The following is a 17550-nucleotide window of genomic DNA, read 5'->3' as shown; positions in this document are numbered from 1 at the left end:
GGAACACACTGAGGCTACTAACATTACAAACACCTGTTACAGAACTGTGAGGGCACGGCCAGTTCCAAATAAAGAACTTGAAAATAGAAAGGCAAGTGGAATGAATATATTTGGGCAACATATGAAGATCTGAAAGTACACTCCAACCTTCATTTTTTTATGTATTCATACAAATTGTGTTCCTCCTTTCTTCTCTCTCACTGATACATTCCATCAGCGCTAAATGTGGTTTTCAGCTATTTTTTGAGCAGGCCTGTGTTCAGTAATTAACATCTGGTAAGCAACTCTCTGCACTTTCCTAGAGGTACCATACCATACTAAGCCCAAACCTCCCAAGGGCTAACTGGCTTTAGCCTTTACAAAAGGCAAAAACAAAATCTCACAGGCTCCTAAAGTTTTCAAGCCTAAAAGACTGGCTTCTGTTTCATATAAGAGTTTTTGAAATAAGAAAATTTTTAAGAGTGCATGGGGCTTCACAGTAAGGTTGTTTTCGTCTCTAAAGAGATCGTTATTCCCAAAAGAATCAAGAAAAGAGCAGTCATATGCATCGATTTTTGAGAAGACACGTATTTTTCCAGCAAATAACGGATCTAATGGGGACTATAAGCATGTAAGATCTTTGTATCAAAATTGTCTTCATTGATTCCTGGAGCTGGGGGCCAATCTGGAAATTATACCAGTATGAGTGTCCTATTTCCTGGCTCATCCACACTGCTTTATAAAATCGCCAACCTTGGGCTTCCCTGGTGGCGCAGTGGTTCAGAGTCCACCTGCCGATGCAGGGGACACGGGTTCGAGCCCTGGTCTGGGAAGATCCCACATGCCGCGGAGCAGCTAGGCCCGTGAGTCACAACTATTAAGCCTGCGCATCTGGAGCTTGTGCTCCGCAACAAGAGAGGCCGCGACAGTGACAGGCCTGCGCACCGCGATGAAGAGTGGTCCCGGCTCGCCGCAACTACAAAAAGCCCTCTCACAGAAATGAAGACCCAACACACCCAAAAATAAATAAATAAATTTATCTTTTTTAAAAGAATATACTTATTAAAAAAAAATCACCAGCCTTGCATGAAACACTATTCCTTCCCAGTTCCACTTTGCCAAGTGACTCGTTTGATAGGCACCAAACTGAAGAGTGTAGGGCTATAGAATTTAAAGTCAATTGAATTATATCATTCACCTTTTTCTTTCATTAACAGGAATTTTTCAAGCCAAGGGGCCTTCATTCAGTAGTCATAAGAAAACAGGTTCCTTTCTCTAACTGTTGGAATCGGGCAGGGCCATTCACTTGAAACTACCCAGCTTTGCAGTAAAGGAGTTAAAATCGAATGTCCATTAACTCTTACTCTCTGAGAATTCAGTAAAGTTACCTACCCCAGTATATATCTTCTCCTGTATATATTAAGCGAGAGGTTGCAAGCACTCCACAAGACATCTGAGGGGGTTTACCAAAGAAACAGGACACAGTACCCAACCCCCAAAAGTCATGCTTGTGTAAGCTGTTTGGGGAGGTAAAACAATGAAATAATGAGAGAACATTTTATGATGCAATCGGTCAGGTGCAAATGGCAAACTGCAGACTGAAGGCTATATAATCAGGAGACAGCAGTCCCAAGGACGACGAGGCTAAATCAGAGGATTCTCGGACATGGCTTTTGAGCTTGGCTTTAAGAGAAAGGGATGTGATTGGGATGAGGTACAGGAGGCAGTAGGAGCACATGTGTAGAACGTCCCAACTTTGAAAACCTGTTTCATTTTCTAATCAAGTCTTTAAACCTTGTTGTTTCTGATTCAGTTCTAGCTAATGAAATCTCACCTGAGTCTTTGGGGATGTTAAGTCTTCAATTAGCAATTTAAGTAACAAAAAGAACTCTGGACACCGAAGATCAATAAATTTTAGGAATAAAGTTGGAGAGAGAAGAACACTATAATGTAATCTTCTGTGTTAGGCTGTGATTAAACTTTTATTTGTACAAGTCCTTTTTGAGATACCTGGACCTGGAAAGTTGAATATGTATATCCTATAAATATAAATTCTAAAGGCCTTTCATTATAATTATGACAAAAAAGAATTCAAATTTATTTCAGTATTTGCATTTGGATTTCTTATTCAAATTAATTAGTTTTAGAAGATAAAGACCTTTATAGCTAGAAAGATCTTACAATTATCTTTTCCTCCTTTGTGCATAAAATAAATGAATCAGTGACTATGCCTCAGTTACCCTATCTGTAAAATAGGGATCAGAATAATTCAAGCTGTCGTCTAAGGATAAAATGACATGTATTTTAAGTTACTTAGAATAGTCGCTGGCACTAAAAACATGCCATAAATGACAGTCGTTGTTACATCCACACATGAGCCCAAGAGCAAAGCAAGGGATCTGGGAGAAGTGAGGGTACTGGGCAGAAACATAAGGCACCATGAGACCAGTGGCTGCCAGAGCTCATGGCAGAATTTTGCAGAGGCAAAGCAGGTCCACACTATTAAATATGGCTGAGATGAGAAGGGCAAGAATGTGAGAACTTTAAAGCAGCTTTAGCAGAGTTGCCAGGCTGAAGCCACACTGAAAAGCGGAGAAGTGTGAACAGGCAGCCAAGCTCAACCTCAGGAAACAATAAAGACCAGAAGGAACTAGCCCTGTGTGAGCACTTTGCCCCTCTTGTCCTTTTTTCTTGTTATCAAGGAATTTTCTGTAGTGTTTTTAAACCCAATTTGAAAGAGTTTGGGATATGTTTAGAGACAGGAGAAAATTAAGAGCAGGTATTAACCTCTTCCTGCAGCTGCACGGGTTATATCCTGGCCCTACCCCATAACCCTAAGGAAACCAAACACGGTCTCCCCAGTAGTGAGGTTTCCAGAGTTCACTGGGCACTGCTCTCTAGCACATGCTCTCTGGCTGGTTGGCACACCATGAACCCAACCAGCATCCAGCAAGCAGTCACTCCGAAGACCAGGAGAAATAATTCCACTTCTGTAAGAGGACAAACTTTCACTCCAGAGATAGTGACCTTGTATTCTTAGGGCAGTGTTTGTGGGGTACTCGGTATTTATCTCATAATGTCTTTCATTGGTGCATTTCAGTCAAGGCAGCTAGAAATGCTTCTGTATTTGTTATCACTTTGAAATGAAATACTATTTCTTTTGGACAGATGTATTAAAAAGATGCCTCTCCACTTGAAGCAACAGCTTTCTGAACCATACAGGATACGTTGCTCTGGCATTTCTTTCCAGGTCTAAATAATGCTAAAATTGAAGCCCGTGGGCTTCCCTGGTGGCGCATGGTTGAGAGTCTGCCTGCCGATGCAGGGGACGCAGATTCGTGCCCCGGTCCGGGAAGATCCCACATGCTGCGGAGCGGCTGGGCCTGTAAGCCATGGCGGCTGAGCCTGCGCGTCCGGAGCTTATGCTCTGCAACGAGAGAGGCCACAACAGTAGAGGCCCGCGTAACGCAAAAAAAAAAAAAAAAAAATTGAAGCCCATCCAGCTGTAAAAATTCTAAGATGAGAACTTAATGCTGAGGAAGAACGTTTTAAACTTCAAAGGCATGGACTTCCCTCAGGAAGCATACCAGTCTGTTATAATGGGAGAAAGAAATGAAGAGGTAATACATGGAAAAGTGTTCCAGCTAGTTTCACTGGATTCAGTGTTCAGGGAGAGAAATTTCACATGAACATGTTGCAGTACACATGCAATCACCTTTTCTTTTTTTTGGCCTTCCTGTGCAGCTTGCGGGATCTTAGTTCCCCAACCAGGGACTGAACCCAGGTCACAACAGTAAAAGTGCTGAGTCCTAACCACTGGACTGCCAGGGAATTCCCCCACATGCAATCACTTTTAGTCCTAACTAGTAATAGGTAACATTTTAGATATTTGGTTAATATAGCTAAATGTTTGGTTAAAACAGCTAAATCATACATATTTTAAGAAATTTTCTCATTATCACTTTAGGAGATACTTGGAGATTTCTGTGTACAATGTAACCCGGTCATGAGGATCGAGGAATACCTAGGAATATTTTTGCAAAAAACAAAATGAAACAATCAGAGTATTTCAATACTGGATTTTTGATACTTTATGAGACTGAATCATTTGACTCTGTGAAAACATTGGGTTGGCCCCGAACTTTTTGGCCAACCCAGTACCATCGCATGAGCTAGCATACAAGATTAGGAAAACTTTCCAGGTGTGTTGATACATATAATTAGCGCTTCTTGGAGGATTAACTGAAGTGCTGGTTCTTCTTGAAAAACGGCCACGTGTGTATCCAGCCATCATTCCCCCCATATCTTCCTCTGTCTGGTTCATGTGTCTTCCTCGTAATGGGGGAATAAATCAAAGGATGTTGACAGGAAATACAAGTCTACTCTTCAGTCTCAATGCTTGCTGTCATGGATACACAGTAATGAGCTCTACTTCATAATGGAGGATGTGGATTAATCTACCTATTAAGGTGAACTTGCTCTGACGTGGAAGCCTTTGAGTAAATACATATTAACATTACTCTAAAAAAAATAGGGTTTATAAACATACCCATGAGAAACACTACAAATTATTGCTAAAATTGCTAAAAACAGCATTTTATGCTTTCATTAAAAGACTGGAAAGAACCCTGTTTTCAGATTTCCTATTCAGTTGTCATTCATTTGTGTAGGATGGGGTGTAGCGGGGAAATGAGGGAACCAGGGGGTTCTGTTGGGGATATGTTAAACACAGCTTTTAGGTGCTTAAGTGTTGAGAAATTAGCTGCTAGGCAGCTGGATATATGTCTGGAGCCTAGATTAGTCTTTGGGTGTTGAGATTATGAAATGTTTTCCTCTCCTATTCCTCTGTTTACAAATATCTCCAATGAGTATGTTGTACTGTTATAATCAGAAATGTTTGTATAGTTGAAGACTCTAGGAAGGATGGCATCAAGAGAGCAATCTTCTGAGGTTCCCTTGTCTTGCCCCCCAAAACTAAGGAAAACGAGGTAAAAATGGTGGGCAGGGGGCCTTTGGTATTGAAATCTGGGAATGGTGACATCCACAAATCCAAGTTCCCAATCACAAAGCACTGTAGCCCTTCAAGCTCCCAGATTTATGCAAGTTGTGTCTGTTTTTGTTTTAAACAAAGAAACTGACCCTATTATGTATAATAACCATAATTCATTCTGTAAAGCTATTTTGATAGGTTGGACAGCCAAGGAGAATTCACTAAGAAATACTGTCATAACTTTACCTTAGAAATATAAAGACTGTGCAAATATGTTTTGGTTTAGAAGGTTCTGTTCTTCCCTAAGACTGGACTGATAGTAAGCCTGCACAAACAATGACACCCGTTTCTGTGTGTTAGGAAAAAGCAACTGATGAGAGGGAAGCCCCCACTTCTCCTGTCGATCCAAGGGGGTGGGAGGGGCAGGTGGATCAGAGAAGAGCAGACTCTGCAGTAGAAACTTAGGCAAGTTGTGTGTGTGGTGTGTGTGTGTTGAGGAGCACAACTCAGATGGGACAACAGATCAGAACACCTCACCCGCTGTAGGAAGAGGGAGCCTTGGTGATGAGGTGGGACAGACAACAGCTGGCATGTCCTTCCTGTTGATGACGTTCTGAGAACAGACTGAGTCTTTGACAGCCAATCTGGTATCAGTGGCATCCATCCCAGAGAGAATAACCATCCCAGAGAAACTGGACGGTAGAGAAAATCGATGCCACTTCCTTTCTGGTCCACTGAATGCAATGCATAGGCCTATTTTGCTCTTTGTGAATATCTATGAGTAGGCAACTTTTTTCTGTAAAACCCCAGCATGAATACAGTGGTAACAATATGGAAGTGCATGTGCGTACCTGTGTTCCAATAAAACTTGTGGGCAGTAGTCTGTCATCCTCAAAACTAAATCAACAGCCCCACATGGGTAAGTTAGGAAGGTATTAAAATAAGCTGTTTCCCTAACTTGTAACACCTCCAACTAATTCATGGGCTATCTAGACCTGTTCCATGAAGAAAGATGCTTATAAATTCTAATGCAATCTTATTATGCAACTATATGGATGAATATGAGAAAGGACCATGAAGACATACTCATTTATTAACTCCCTAAAATCGATCTAACATGCTTAAATATAAAGTTTTTCATGTTTTTCCTATCAAGCATACATTTTTCTGCCATCTGTTTGGGGCCTGCTATATACTGCTCAAAGACAGTATTTTGTGAGACTCACAAGTTGTTTCATATTGGCTTTTAAGATGCAGACCTGATGAAAAAACAGTAAATGGTCAAAGCATTATGGTATTTTATTTATGACCATAGATGACACCAAACTGTCACTTCTAACTATACTTATCACAGGAAAAGCCTTAATAGAAAATTGCTTTTAATACAGTTGAGTGAATTGGTATTAAAAAAAAAAAAACACCTGTATCAAAGGCATATTTTTGAGTTCAAAAACTGGAAACACTCAGAAAACAAAAATGGACCTCTATGGTCATGTAGAACAGTGTGCCCAATTTCTGGCACTGTGTGCTCTTAATACTGTGAGAGTTGGTTTCTACCCTTACCTAAGTAGAGCAGTGCAATTACTGCTGAAGAAATACTGATGTGACCTGGACTGATGCATGAAGGCAGTTCAGCCAGGCCGACAGCCATGGGGCCACTGCAGACATGGGGCCTTTGCCAGGGTGTCTGTCAATCTGGCTAGACTTGAACACAAAGGGAGTGGAACGGCAGAGCCGGGTAGGCCCCGTGATCTGCACAGGAAACACTGCCTACCTGGAGCAGAGCAGACTGAGGAAGGCCCCACACTCACATGTACACGGGAATGCTGGCAGGTCTAGATAGAGAAGAACTTGCAAAGGATCAAAACTAAAGCCTCAAAATACTTTTCCTACCCAAATTTCACCACCTCAACTTATTCTGAATGAAAAGATTATAGCAAATTTCCTGTCCAGATGTATCACTTACATGGCTTGGACTTAAAATTTTAATGCTTTCTAAGAAATAAAGTCCCACAATTTTATGCCCAAACTTACGGCTGCATTTCTTCTTAACAGTATTTACAAGAAACTGCACCACACACACACACAGACACATGCACCTTTAGAGCTACCTGGAAAGGCCATCCTGGTTGGCTCTTCAGCTGGACTTTGAAGAACAGGTAAAAACTCTGATTCTTAAATTGAAACAGAGGAAAAAGTATTTCAAGTTGAAGGAATACTGTCCAAAAACACCAGTAAGTGGATTGTGTTGGAACATCATGCGTGAGATATGAGGCTAGAAAGATCCAAGGAAGAATTATGAGTAAAATGGAAACAAAAAAGAAAAACAACATTGTTTTCTACTTGCCTACCATAAATTCTTAATAACTATACTAAAGAAATTACTTAAAAAAAACTTACTCTGTCAAAGCTGAGTTTACATTCATTTATTGGTTTACTTTTATCAAAAATAAAAAAAAATAGATGCTTGTAACAAGAAATTATTAATATTTTCTTACTACCTCATAATGAGTCAGCCATGGCTTTAATTCATTCTGTGCTAGAAACCTCATCCAACATATCCACTGGGAAAGGACATCACAAACTTCACACTTCAAATTGACCTGTGTCCCACTAAAAGCTGCTTGGCTCTGGTAATTCTCTCAACAGCTCTAGTAGCCAAGCCAGAAAGCCAGAAGCTGCAGTATCTTCCTCTCCTCCCATCGGGTCATGTCAATGCTCTCTCTTAGAAGGCAGAAATCCCATGTTTTTCTCTCCATACTAACTGCCACAACTCAGTCCCTCTACCTCTTAAGCTTCTACAATTCTCTAATCAGTCTCTCTGTTTTGTCTTTACAGTCCACCCTCTGAGCTTCCATCAGCATGTTACAAGACAAAAATCCAAACTCTTATCACAGTCTTGAAATCCTACAGCAGGCTACAAGCTAAATGTCTTTACCTTCACCACTAGGCTCCTCCTGCCTATCTGTCCAGCCCTCACATTATATATACTCTCCTTGCCCTAGCCCCAGACTCCTGTGGTTTTCACCTGTTCCTTCCAGACCCCACCAACACCTCTGCAGAGGCTATGCCATTTGTTTACAATATCCTGCTGTTCTCGGCTGGAGATTCTCAACTTAAGGCTTGATTCGGATGCCACTAGTTCTAGGAAATTTGACAACCTCCTCCTACGAAGTTATTTCTCTCCTTTGGCTACTGCAGCACTTGGGGCAGCACTTACCACTGTACCACATATATTTCACTTTGGTTTCCAGAGTTAAGACTGAGAACTTCCCAAATCTAAACCTACCAAAATATTTGCAGACTATTATACCTACATTAATATCAAGGATTGGTTAACCACTATCCATTATTAACAATAACTAACTCTGAAAACCAAACCCCCAAACCCAACAAAAGTTAAGTCATACCAAGTGCTAACTGATCTCAAGGAAGCTTAATTATCAGGATAATCTGTCTGTCTAGTCACATACCAGTTAGGATTAACATTTATCCACACCGTGTTATAGTATGCAAATCAGCTACTGTTTGGATTGCAGCTTACTCTAAAAAGGCATTTCAAAGATTTCCAAATGCCAATCTTAAGGGAAACTTCTAGTAAAATGTGTGCTGGACTCATTTTACTGTATGTGTATTTTTAAAATAAAGGTGCAGACCACTACTAACTTTCAACAGACAGCCTGTTAACAGTTACATCCTCAGCTAACACACAGTCCATGAGCTCTTGAAGGGCAGGGATGCCACCACCTTTCTATTCCTAGTACATTCTAGGTACTAAAGAAAAGTTTACTGAAATGATAATTAATTCATCCATTTAAATTGAGTGAGTCAAACGTAGAAGTAAAATGCACGAATTGCCAAGTGACAGAGGCAGAAAGCAAGGTAAAGTTAATTAAGGTTCTTAGATCTTATATTTATTGTTTGCCACCAATTCATTTCACTGAGAAGCTGTTATACGGCCAGTGCTCACTTTACTTAGGTACTATATGAAAGAGATCAAAACTTGAAATGACTTCACAAAGATTACCAATGTAAAAGATGTACCTTGCATGGGTATGAAAGGTAAAAAATGTGTTTTATCCTTGTGGGTGTGGTTACAGCTATTTAATGAAGTCTGTGTCCTGAGGGGGTAGGATTTTTAGGTTGCCTGGTTTCAGGCTGTTCCATTTCTGGGTCATGAAATGCCCAGCAAAAATCTGAGAGAACATGCTAAGCCTTGTTCCTCTGCTGCCAGTATGAATCATTTGAGGATTATCTACCTAGTTGGTGAATTAAAGCTCCTTTTCTTCCCTGATATTTAATCACTTTGAAGTCAAAAAACTTCATGAGGTAGTCTAACAGGGAAAAATCACATAAGTTAGTATTGTTAGGGACTCTAGCAAGCCCCAGGGCCAGGAAATGGGGAAAAATTTTAAATTTAGATACCAGTGCATTTGATTTATCCATGCTAATTCTGATAATATGCTATGTAAACTACACACACAGACCCTAATTTGTCATTTTACTATGGGAAATCTGTTATACAGATGTAGTATATCTGAACCGTACATTTCACTTCTTTTTAAATCACAGATTCAATGTACTGTGAGTACTGCCTAATTTCTGTATCTTCAACATCCATATGATTTTAATGTGAACAGTCCCAACTGGAAGAACATTAACTTATGAAAATAAATCATTCTGGGGGAAGGTTTAAAATCTGAACAATACGATAGGCACATTTATTTCATATGAGTCATACTCTGAACCTAAACTGCAAAGCAGAAGATTGACGTGCACTTCATATTTCAAGTCCTTGTAACAGAGAAGAAAACTCATTACAAAACTTAGATATGATACATCACCATCATTAAAGATAAAGTTGATTAGACAATGGTTTCCATGTACATTTGACTATCTAGCCTTAAAGAGTAAAGCAGAATAAACTGCAGATATCTCAGGTCCTTATATTAAACTGTTTCAGTAACAAGACTCAAAGAATACGTATCTTTCCTATCGTTAACAACAGTACTTCAGTGCTAACAGTGCAGTTTAATATTGGTGGTAAAAACTAGAGAGCGATTTATCCTGACAGTTTAAAAAATTAATTATAAAATGCAAAATTCAATAACTTCAGGAAGAATTAAACATGGAAGAATTTGAGACCCGTTTCTGTTTCAGAGAGAAATATTCAACAGGAAAATGTATTTCTAATTTTGAATTTCTGGCCCAAATTTGCCACACACTCAAAACAAATTACCTATACCTCATCCAGCTATTACAAAAACTGATGGCATTCCAAGAGCAAATCTATTTCTCTAGCACGCCCAGTGAAGCAGAACAAGGCAGAGGACAATGGTGGAAGCAGGAGAGGGGCAGCCTCCAGGCTGTGCTGCAACCTAAGCCCAAAAGCTGTAGATACACAAAGAGTAAAGGTCAGCACAGAATCTTCCACTTAAACTCTGCTTCATAAACCATCTGTTTAGGTTTGGGGCTTTTTTATTCTTTAAGTTTACCACTCTATACTTCATAAGAAAGATTTTTTTAAGTACACATAAAAAGATACTAAAAAGTAATAAAATTCAGATATTCAGGTGAGGTACTTAGATTTATATTTAGGAGATGACTTTGTCAAGGTGCTGCTTGACAAAGTATGTATTGATATTTAACTCTAAAAGAAGGCATAACACATTAACATCACCTGCTATAAATATCAGCCCAACCAGTCTTAAATTTTTTTGACTCCATGACTAAGTGTTAATTACAGACATGGCTACCCTACCTAGAATGCCACTCCACAGCCCTGTATTAACTGTGCTAGACCAAAGACTCATACCAAAAACCAAAAGAAGAAGAAAAAGAAAAGGCAACCATTTACACTTACTAAGAAAAGCAAACATTTACTTCAAATTGCAGTATAAGCTTTTCAATCACAAAAAGAAAGAAAAGAACAGTGATCTGACAGTGGTCACATCCTGTGCAAAAAAACTTGAGATAACAAAAATGGTAACACAAGGTAGCTGAGCTGCTTACACTGCAGGAAAAGGAAATACAGTAGCTGAAATATGGCACTCCTGTGAATCAACTTCTAAACCAAACAGAATGCCTTTGAAATGATTAAATTTATTTGTGTATTAGTAAGAAAGCCCCACCACCATAAATAGTACAATATTTAAAAATTAAAAAAAAATCATATTTATCTAGGATAGATTGTGTATTTGAACTGTTAGACCTCTTTAAGTGCAGAAGGTGGTTCAGGTTTTGCCTGTTTTTTAAATTAAATAACTGCCCATACACTTTACGAAGTTCCACTCAATCGCAAAAGCCAATTTAAATCAAGGAATATGTTATCAAAGTTGCATAATTTCATTTGGGACTGTCAGCAGGTTAAAGTCTCAAATCAAGTCTTCAACACTCATTTTTAGTCAATAAAAAGTTCAAAAGTTCTCAAATCTTCATTATCCTCTTGAACTTGCCCTTCTAAATGATCCTCAGACTGCAATTCCTAGTTTGCAAATAAAAGAATGCAATATGCATCATACTTCAAGAAAAGACGACGATGTCGAGCTAACAGGCTTCTGGATCTTCTCCCTGCTCCTTTCAACCTTCTTGATAATTTCTGACACTATGCACACTGACGAGGTGAGACCCAGAAGAAAGAGCAAATCTGCAAGAGAAAGTAAGTTGGGTTTTACAATTCTTTAAACTTACAGTTGCAGAGCTTAATGACTTATGTTTTTCTAGCATTTTACCACAGCCTTTAAAATACATTATTTCTCAACCATTCCACAAAGTAGCCACAATCGGCCTCAGTTTAAAAATAAGGGAAGTAAGGCTCAAAGGTACTAAATGACTTATCTAAGTCACACAGCTAGGACAGGCAGCAGCCAGAGAACTAGAACTCAAGTCCTCTGACTGCTTCCCCTGAACCATAACCGAGAACCACAACCTTTAACAACAGCAACACTAGAGGAGTTTTCTATTTAATAGATCACACAGCCTTTTTTAAAGGCTCTTCAAGCAGTGGTGACTAATTTGATTTTTTAAATGTCTATCTGAAGATTACTTAGAAATCTGCATCTTATTCCACTTGAAAGTCACTGTTTAAAGACCATATCTTTACAATGGTATCCACACTATCTCGTTCTTATTTACTGCTTCAAACAACTGCACCGGTCTCCTTAAAACTCCATTTTTTTTTAAAGAGGAAGGAATATGAATATGAAATTAAAATCTTGAAATTAAACTAGTTCAACTCTAAGGTAAACTTTAACTTACAGCAAAAAATACAGTGATTCATAAATATCCAAATTACCTTTAAAAACCCAAGAATTAGAACTAGCATTATCATAAAATGCGTCCGTTCTCACACTTACATAGGAAGATTAACTTTTAAATGTACTGTATGGTGATGCATTTAATGCACAGTCTGTGAAATAATAATGACTGTCTTCACATCAGCTTAATGAAACTCTCTGCTATTAGTGCTGTTATTTCATAAAATAAGAATGTGCAAATTAGCAAATAAGAATAGGAAAATATTAGTTTAACAATCAAAATGGTAATTTTAAAGAAGAGCCATTTGGTTTTCAGTGAGCTTAAGTCTAATTTCTTCTTCATACAAGATTAAAAAGTTATAAACTACAATTACTCTGTAACACGTTTTGATTTGCTATCTTTCAGAATCACCAAATATGATTTTGACAAGTGACAACCTATAAAAAATTAACAAGAAAAAAATTACAAAAGAAGTTTAAAACCTAGAGTTGGGAGAGTGACTCCCCTGAACATTTCCAAATGAGAAAACAGAGCACATACATTTTTCAAAGCAAGCCACTTATTTCACTTTTTAGAAGAAAATTTTTCTTAGAACAAATGCATTAGAAAATACAGCTCATTTATAATATATAAATTATATATATACTTTACCCAGTATACTTAGGCTCTCGGTCTGAAAAACTTTCTGAAGTGGAGGAAAGTAAATAACTAATAACTGTCCCATGATGGATCCAAGAACTGCGTAGCAAAACATTTTATTACTGCAGAGTCCAATCTCAAACACAGATTTGGTCTGTTGGCAGAGCAGAGAGTTCAGTTATTACTCCTTGGTCACAGAAACAACTTCTTTATTATTACACTCACCTCCAATTTTTAGTAACCTGGACTGAATTCTACAATAGTAGTACCATGAATCTCTAAATTTTAACTCTTATTTTGGAATAATATAAATGGAATAGGGTAAATTTTAAAGCAGCTTCTCTTCATCAAGGGCTTTAAGAGTGATGCTATTAAAAACATAAAGACCACAGAAACTTCTTTTAGTCCTCCAAAGCATAAGAAACTTTATTTGTATATGATAATTTTGCTAAATCATTTCTATCACTCATTAAGGTACATAATCTAAAAACCTTTCTCGAAGAATGGACTTAGTTACATGTGTAGTGAAAAAGTAAAAATGCCTTTCATAAAACAAAAACCAAATACTAAAGCTTCTTCAAAAATTAGTCTAAATTAATGGCAATTCACTGTACTTGGAAAGTTCTAGCATGGTGAATGGTAATAGATATAGTTAAGGATTTATATGGTGCTCTTAAATTGAAATGAACAGTCAGGCCTCAAATGTAGCTAGTTTCTAAGAACAACATGCTCTGAAAAGTACCATTAGGTTCTAGCCCATTATTTTCTAACAAAGCACTTCAATCAAGAGAAGGCAATCCAGGGCTTTCCTGGTGGCACAGTGGTTAAGAATCCGCCTGCCAACGCAGGGGACACGGGTTCAAGCCCTGGTCTAGGAGGTTCCCACATGCTGCGGAGCAACTAGGCCCGTGTGCCACAACTACTGAGCCTGCGCTCTAGAGCCCACAAGCCACAACTACTGAGCCTGCATGCCTAGAGCCTGTGCTCCGCAACGGGAGAAGCCACCACGGTGAGGAGCCTGCGCACCACAACGGAGAGTAGCCCTCACTTGCCGCAACTAGGGAAAGCCCACGCGCAGCAACGGGGACCCAACTCAGCCAAGGATAAATAAATAAATAAATTTTCAAAAAAAGAGAGAGAGAAGGCAATCCACCTTAAGATAAAGCATGGGAAGAAAAGAAAATTTTAAATGTCCTAAGCTTTGACACACTGATAGAAAAAATGACAAAAAGTTAATATGCACAAAGCTGTTCCTGGACTTCTAACAACACTTGCTTCTATAATGAGGCTAATACCATCTTAGCACAAGCCATGAGCTTTGTCCTACCCTCAGATAATGTTAACTTGAACCTATCATATAGCTACAGATAATAAGAAAATGAAAAGAAGAAAAATCAGGTGATGACACCTGTGATTTACTTTGATCTCCTAGCCAAAGTTAAGGCTTATCTCCCCAAATGCCCCATCCCTCTTAGGACACATTCTGGAGGCCCATGTTTGTAGGAAGGCTATATCCGGAGCTATAACGATGGCTACAAAAGCAAGCAAAGCTAAAAACCCTGCCCACTTACAATTAGAGAGTACCCTAACCCAATTGAATTAGTCAGCTAAGATCACCTAAGCATACCTGGGATCTGGAACTTAGTGCATTGAACATGTCAAAAAACACAAAGCATGTGAAGGTCATTGTTGTATCCCGAGGTGTTATCACGTTGTCTCGCAGCTGTCGAGAGGAAACAAGATTTTCAGCTGGCTGAATTTAATGAACAAATACTACATGCTTTTAAAGGGTTAATATTTTCTTCCTCTCAGAATGAAATAGCTTTAGTTTAAGATATAAAACATATAAGCAACCTAAATTTCCCAAACGCCATTTAAATAAGTCACCTAATGAATAGCTGTAGTCTACATAAAGTAAAAAGTCCTTTCCCAAACCATAAACTGGATACTAAAAGAACTTTTTTGATGACATGAAAGTAGCTATATTAAAGACCCAGATTTTCTACCTTCTTCCCAAGTTTTCATGTTAATTTTTATTGTATCTGATACTTCTCTGCAGATTTAAATAACTCTAATATATAAATCAGGAATTCTATTAACCCATAAATACTGAAATCAAACTATGTTTAAATGTTTTTATTCTATTTTTGAAAGAGCTCTCGTAACTTCCAGCCTTCTGTTTAATACACAAAAATAACCGAGTCCTACTGTGCAGAATGAATATTAATAAAGCAGCTTATCCAGTGAGTATACCTCCCGCCAGAAGACAAACAAAGTCCCACAAACAATGATTATTGAGGAAACAAGTATTTTAAGTATCAGGTTTTTGGTCAAAATGCTGTCCTTCCAGTTGCGTGGAGGTTTACGAATGACATCTTTATCCACTGGTTCTACTCCAAGGCTTCAAAACAAACAGAAAAGTGAATTAAAGTTTTAAGTAAGATTTGGATTTATTACTTTCACAACTTCATTGACCTCAATTATCCTGGAAACTAAATGTCTTGTTTTGGAAACAAAATGTTGAATCATGAAGAAAACCTTGGCTATGATCACTTGAAAATAACCAAAGATTTTATCACTCTTTCCTTTTTTGTTTATTTGGCACAGTTTGGGAGGGGACTGATAATCAAATTCAAAAAATTGCCCAAATTTTATTTACATATAGCTTTACTTATTCCAAATATGGCCTGAAATATATGACCTACCAACTGGACTTTGAACCATCTTTCATGCAAGGAAGTTTCAACTAGGATAATTTGTTGTAACGGTCACTGACATGTATCACTCTGTGTTAGGAAAGCAACATCTAGGGCCCCATTATTATAAAAGAAGATACTTAGATGCTTAGGCCCTTCAATACTTTCCCAAAGTCTCTAAGACTGGCAACAGAACTTTGGTAATAGCACTAAAGCCAGAGATTTCTCCATTACAACCTATTCTAAGAAACAAAAAGCTTACTTCGAGGACAGGGACTGCAACTGTTCCCTCCTGGGTTCTCAACGTAAGGCTGGGCATCTAACAGCCTAAAAGCTCAGATCATAATGCATGAATGAGCACTCCAAGAGAATAAATGATATGCTCACATCACACAATTTATAACAAACACGATGCTGCAGAGATTTCCACGCTATCCGTGATGAAGTCTTAGAGCTTAATTATCAGGATAGCATGCCATCTTTGTCTTTCAAATTTACATGAGAAAACTCTCACCTCTGAGCTGGAGGTCCGTCCATAATAATATTGATCCACAAAATCTGCATGGCATTGAGAGGATTGGGAAAGTTCATTAATGTAGCCAGTGAGATTAAAGTTAATGCTGCTATACTCCTATCGAAAGAAAGAGTCATTTTAAAAAATGTGTCAGCATAGTATAATTCTTGCTAATTTTATGAAATCACTTTCTTAGCATTTAAAACTCTCATGTTACTACTGTTCTTTTAAAGGAAGCCCATATTTCCAAGTAACCTACTGCTTCATTAGTGTGAACATTTTGAAGCTAAGAGTTAACCCTTATGATCCACAGCATTTTAATAAAAGACCTTCAAATAGAGGAAGATTTTTTTAAATTGAGTTCAGATAACAGTTTCAATGATATTTTCATAACTGTTTTTGGACTACAGAAAAGCCCTTCTACTTTTGGAAAAATATACCAAGAAGAAATATTAAAATTTGACGCCCTTTTCTTAGTTATTTCAGGAGCTATTAAATAAGCCACAAAGGTTTATATATTTTGATGATGATACAGACAAATAATTATCACACTTAGAACCTCTTTATCATGCCATTTTTACATTTAGGACAGGATTCAATTTTCACACTGGAAAACTTTTACATATGGACAACCCTCAGAAATAGAGCCCAGAAGCTTGTAGGCATTCTGCTTGAGTTCTACTTTGCAAATAATTTATCTGTAAGACCCATAAGTTTGTCACAACTTCTTACAAACTTACGTGCTCAGCTGGAATCTAACAAAATTTTTAATGTTATTATAAATTCCTTTACCCTCCTCAATTGCAGACCTGAAAGTTAAAAATAAAATTAGGTGAGAAAATATTATCACAGAAAAATAAGGATATATCAATACTGTGGAACTAATTTTGAAAACAAATTTCCAACTGATAAAACACACACATCAATAAGAAAATCTATTATTTTCTTCACATAATTAAAACTAGGAAAAAAAAAAAGGAAACACTACTGTGGCAAGGAATGAAGTCTGGCCTGCTACACTCTACCCGAACTAATTTCATAACACAGTAATTTTTATTCTTAAAAAGACATTTCAACATTAAAATCACATCTTGTGTTTCTACACAAGAGACAATAATACACATTTATAATACTAAAATAATGATCTTCTTTACCCCTCCAAGTTTATTTTACTTCAAGATACAAGAGGCATGCATGGTTAAGGGGTTAATTTAATGTAGGTCAGAAATTAAATGGCAATGAGACATATAAAACTTATAGAACTTAAGCCATCTGTTGCTCCTACACACAATTAGGTATATGTTGTACCAGAATTATAAAAAGAACATGGTTTACAAAGATCCATGTAAATTCTCTCATTCATTTTGCTCAACCTAGGAAAATATGTGTTTTATAAACATATTGCCCTATCTTCCAAGATTTTTATACAATTCTAAGAATGGAAATTAAATATCTTATATCTTTTTAAGAGCCTA

The 17550-nt window shown here is 37.7% G+C and overlaps 1 protein-coding gene across 4 annotated transcripts in view; it reads right to left on the bottom strand.

The window, feature by feature from the left end:
* Nucleotides 1-9451: 9451 nt before the first annotated feature.
* ATP2C1 (ATPase secretory pathway Ca2+ transporting 1) overlaps nucleotides 9452-17550 on the bottom strand; it is a 117838-nt gene continuing 109739 nt past the window's right edge. For all 4 annotated transcript variants that reach the window (XM_082654261.1, XM_082654262.1, XM_082654264.1 and 1 more), the window contains 6 exons: nucleotides 16816-16884; nucleotides 16076-16192; nucleotides 15119-15266; nucleotides 14493-14588; nucleotides 12878-13019; nucleotides 9452-11615 (listed from right to left, as the gene is read on the bottom strand). In XM_082654261.1, the coding sequence (XP_082510387.1) occupies nucleotides 11485-11615; nucleotides 12878-13019; nucleotides 14493-14588; nucleotides 15119-15266; nucleotides 16076-16192; nucleotides 16816-16884 (703 nt within the window). In that variant the 3' untranslated portion in view covers nucleotides 9452-11484. The remainder of the gene's footprint in view (nucleotides 11616-12877; nucleotides 13020-14492; nucleotides 14589-15118; nucleotides 15267-16075; nucleotides 16193-16815; nucleotides 16885-17550) is intronic.

Source organism: Grampus griseus (genome assembly GCF_964374135.1).
Source record: "Grampus griseus genome assembly, chromosome: 5".
NCBI lineage: Eukaryota > Metazoa > Chordata > Mammalia > Artiodactyla > Delphinidae > Grampus > Grampus griseus.
The sequence above is the reverse complement of the archived record's forward strand: the minus strand, read 5'-3'. Positions and strand labels throughout refer to the sequence as shown.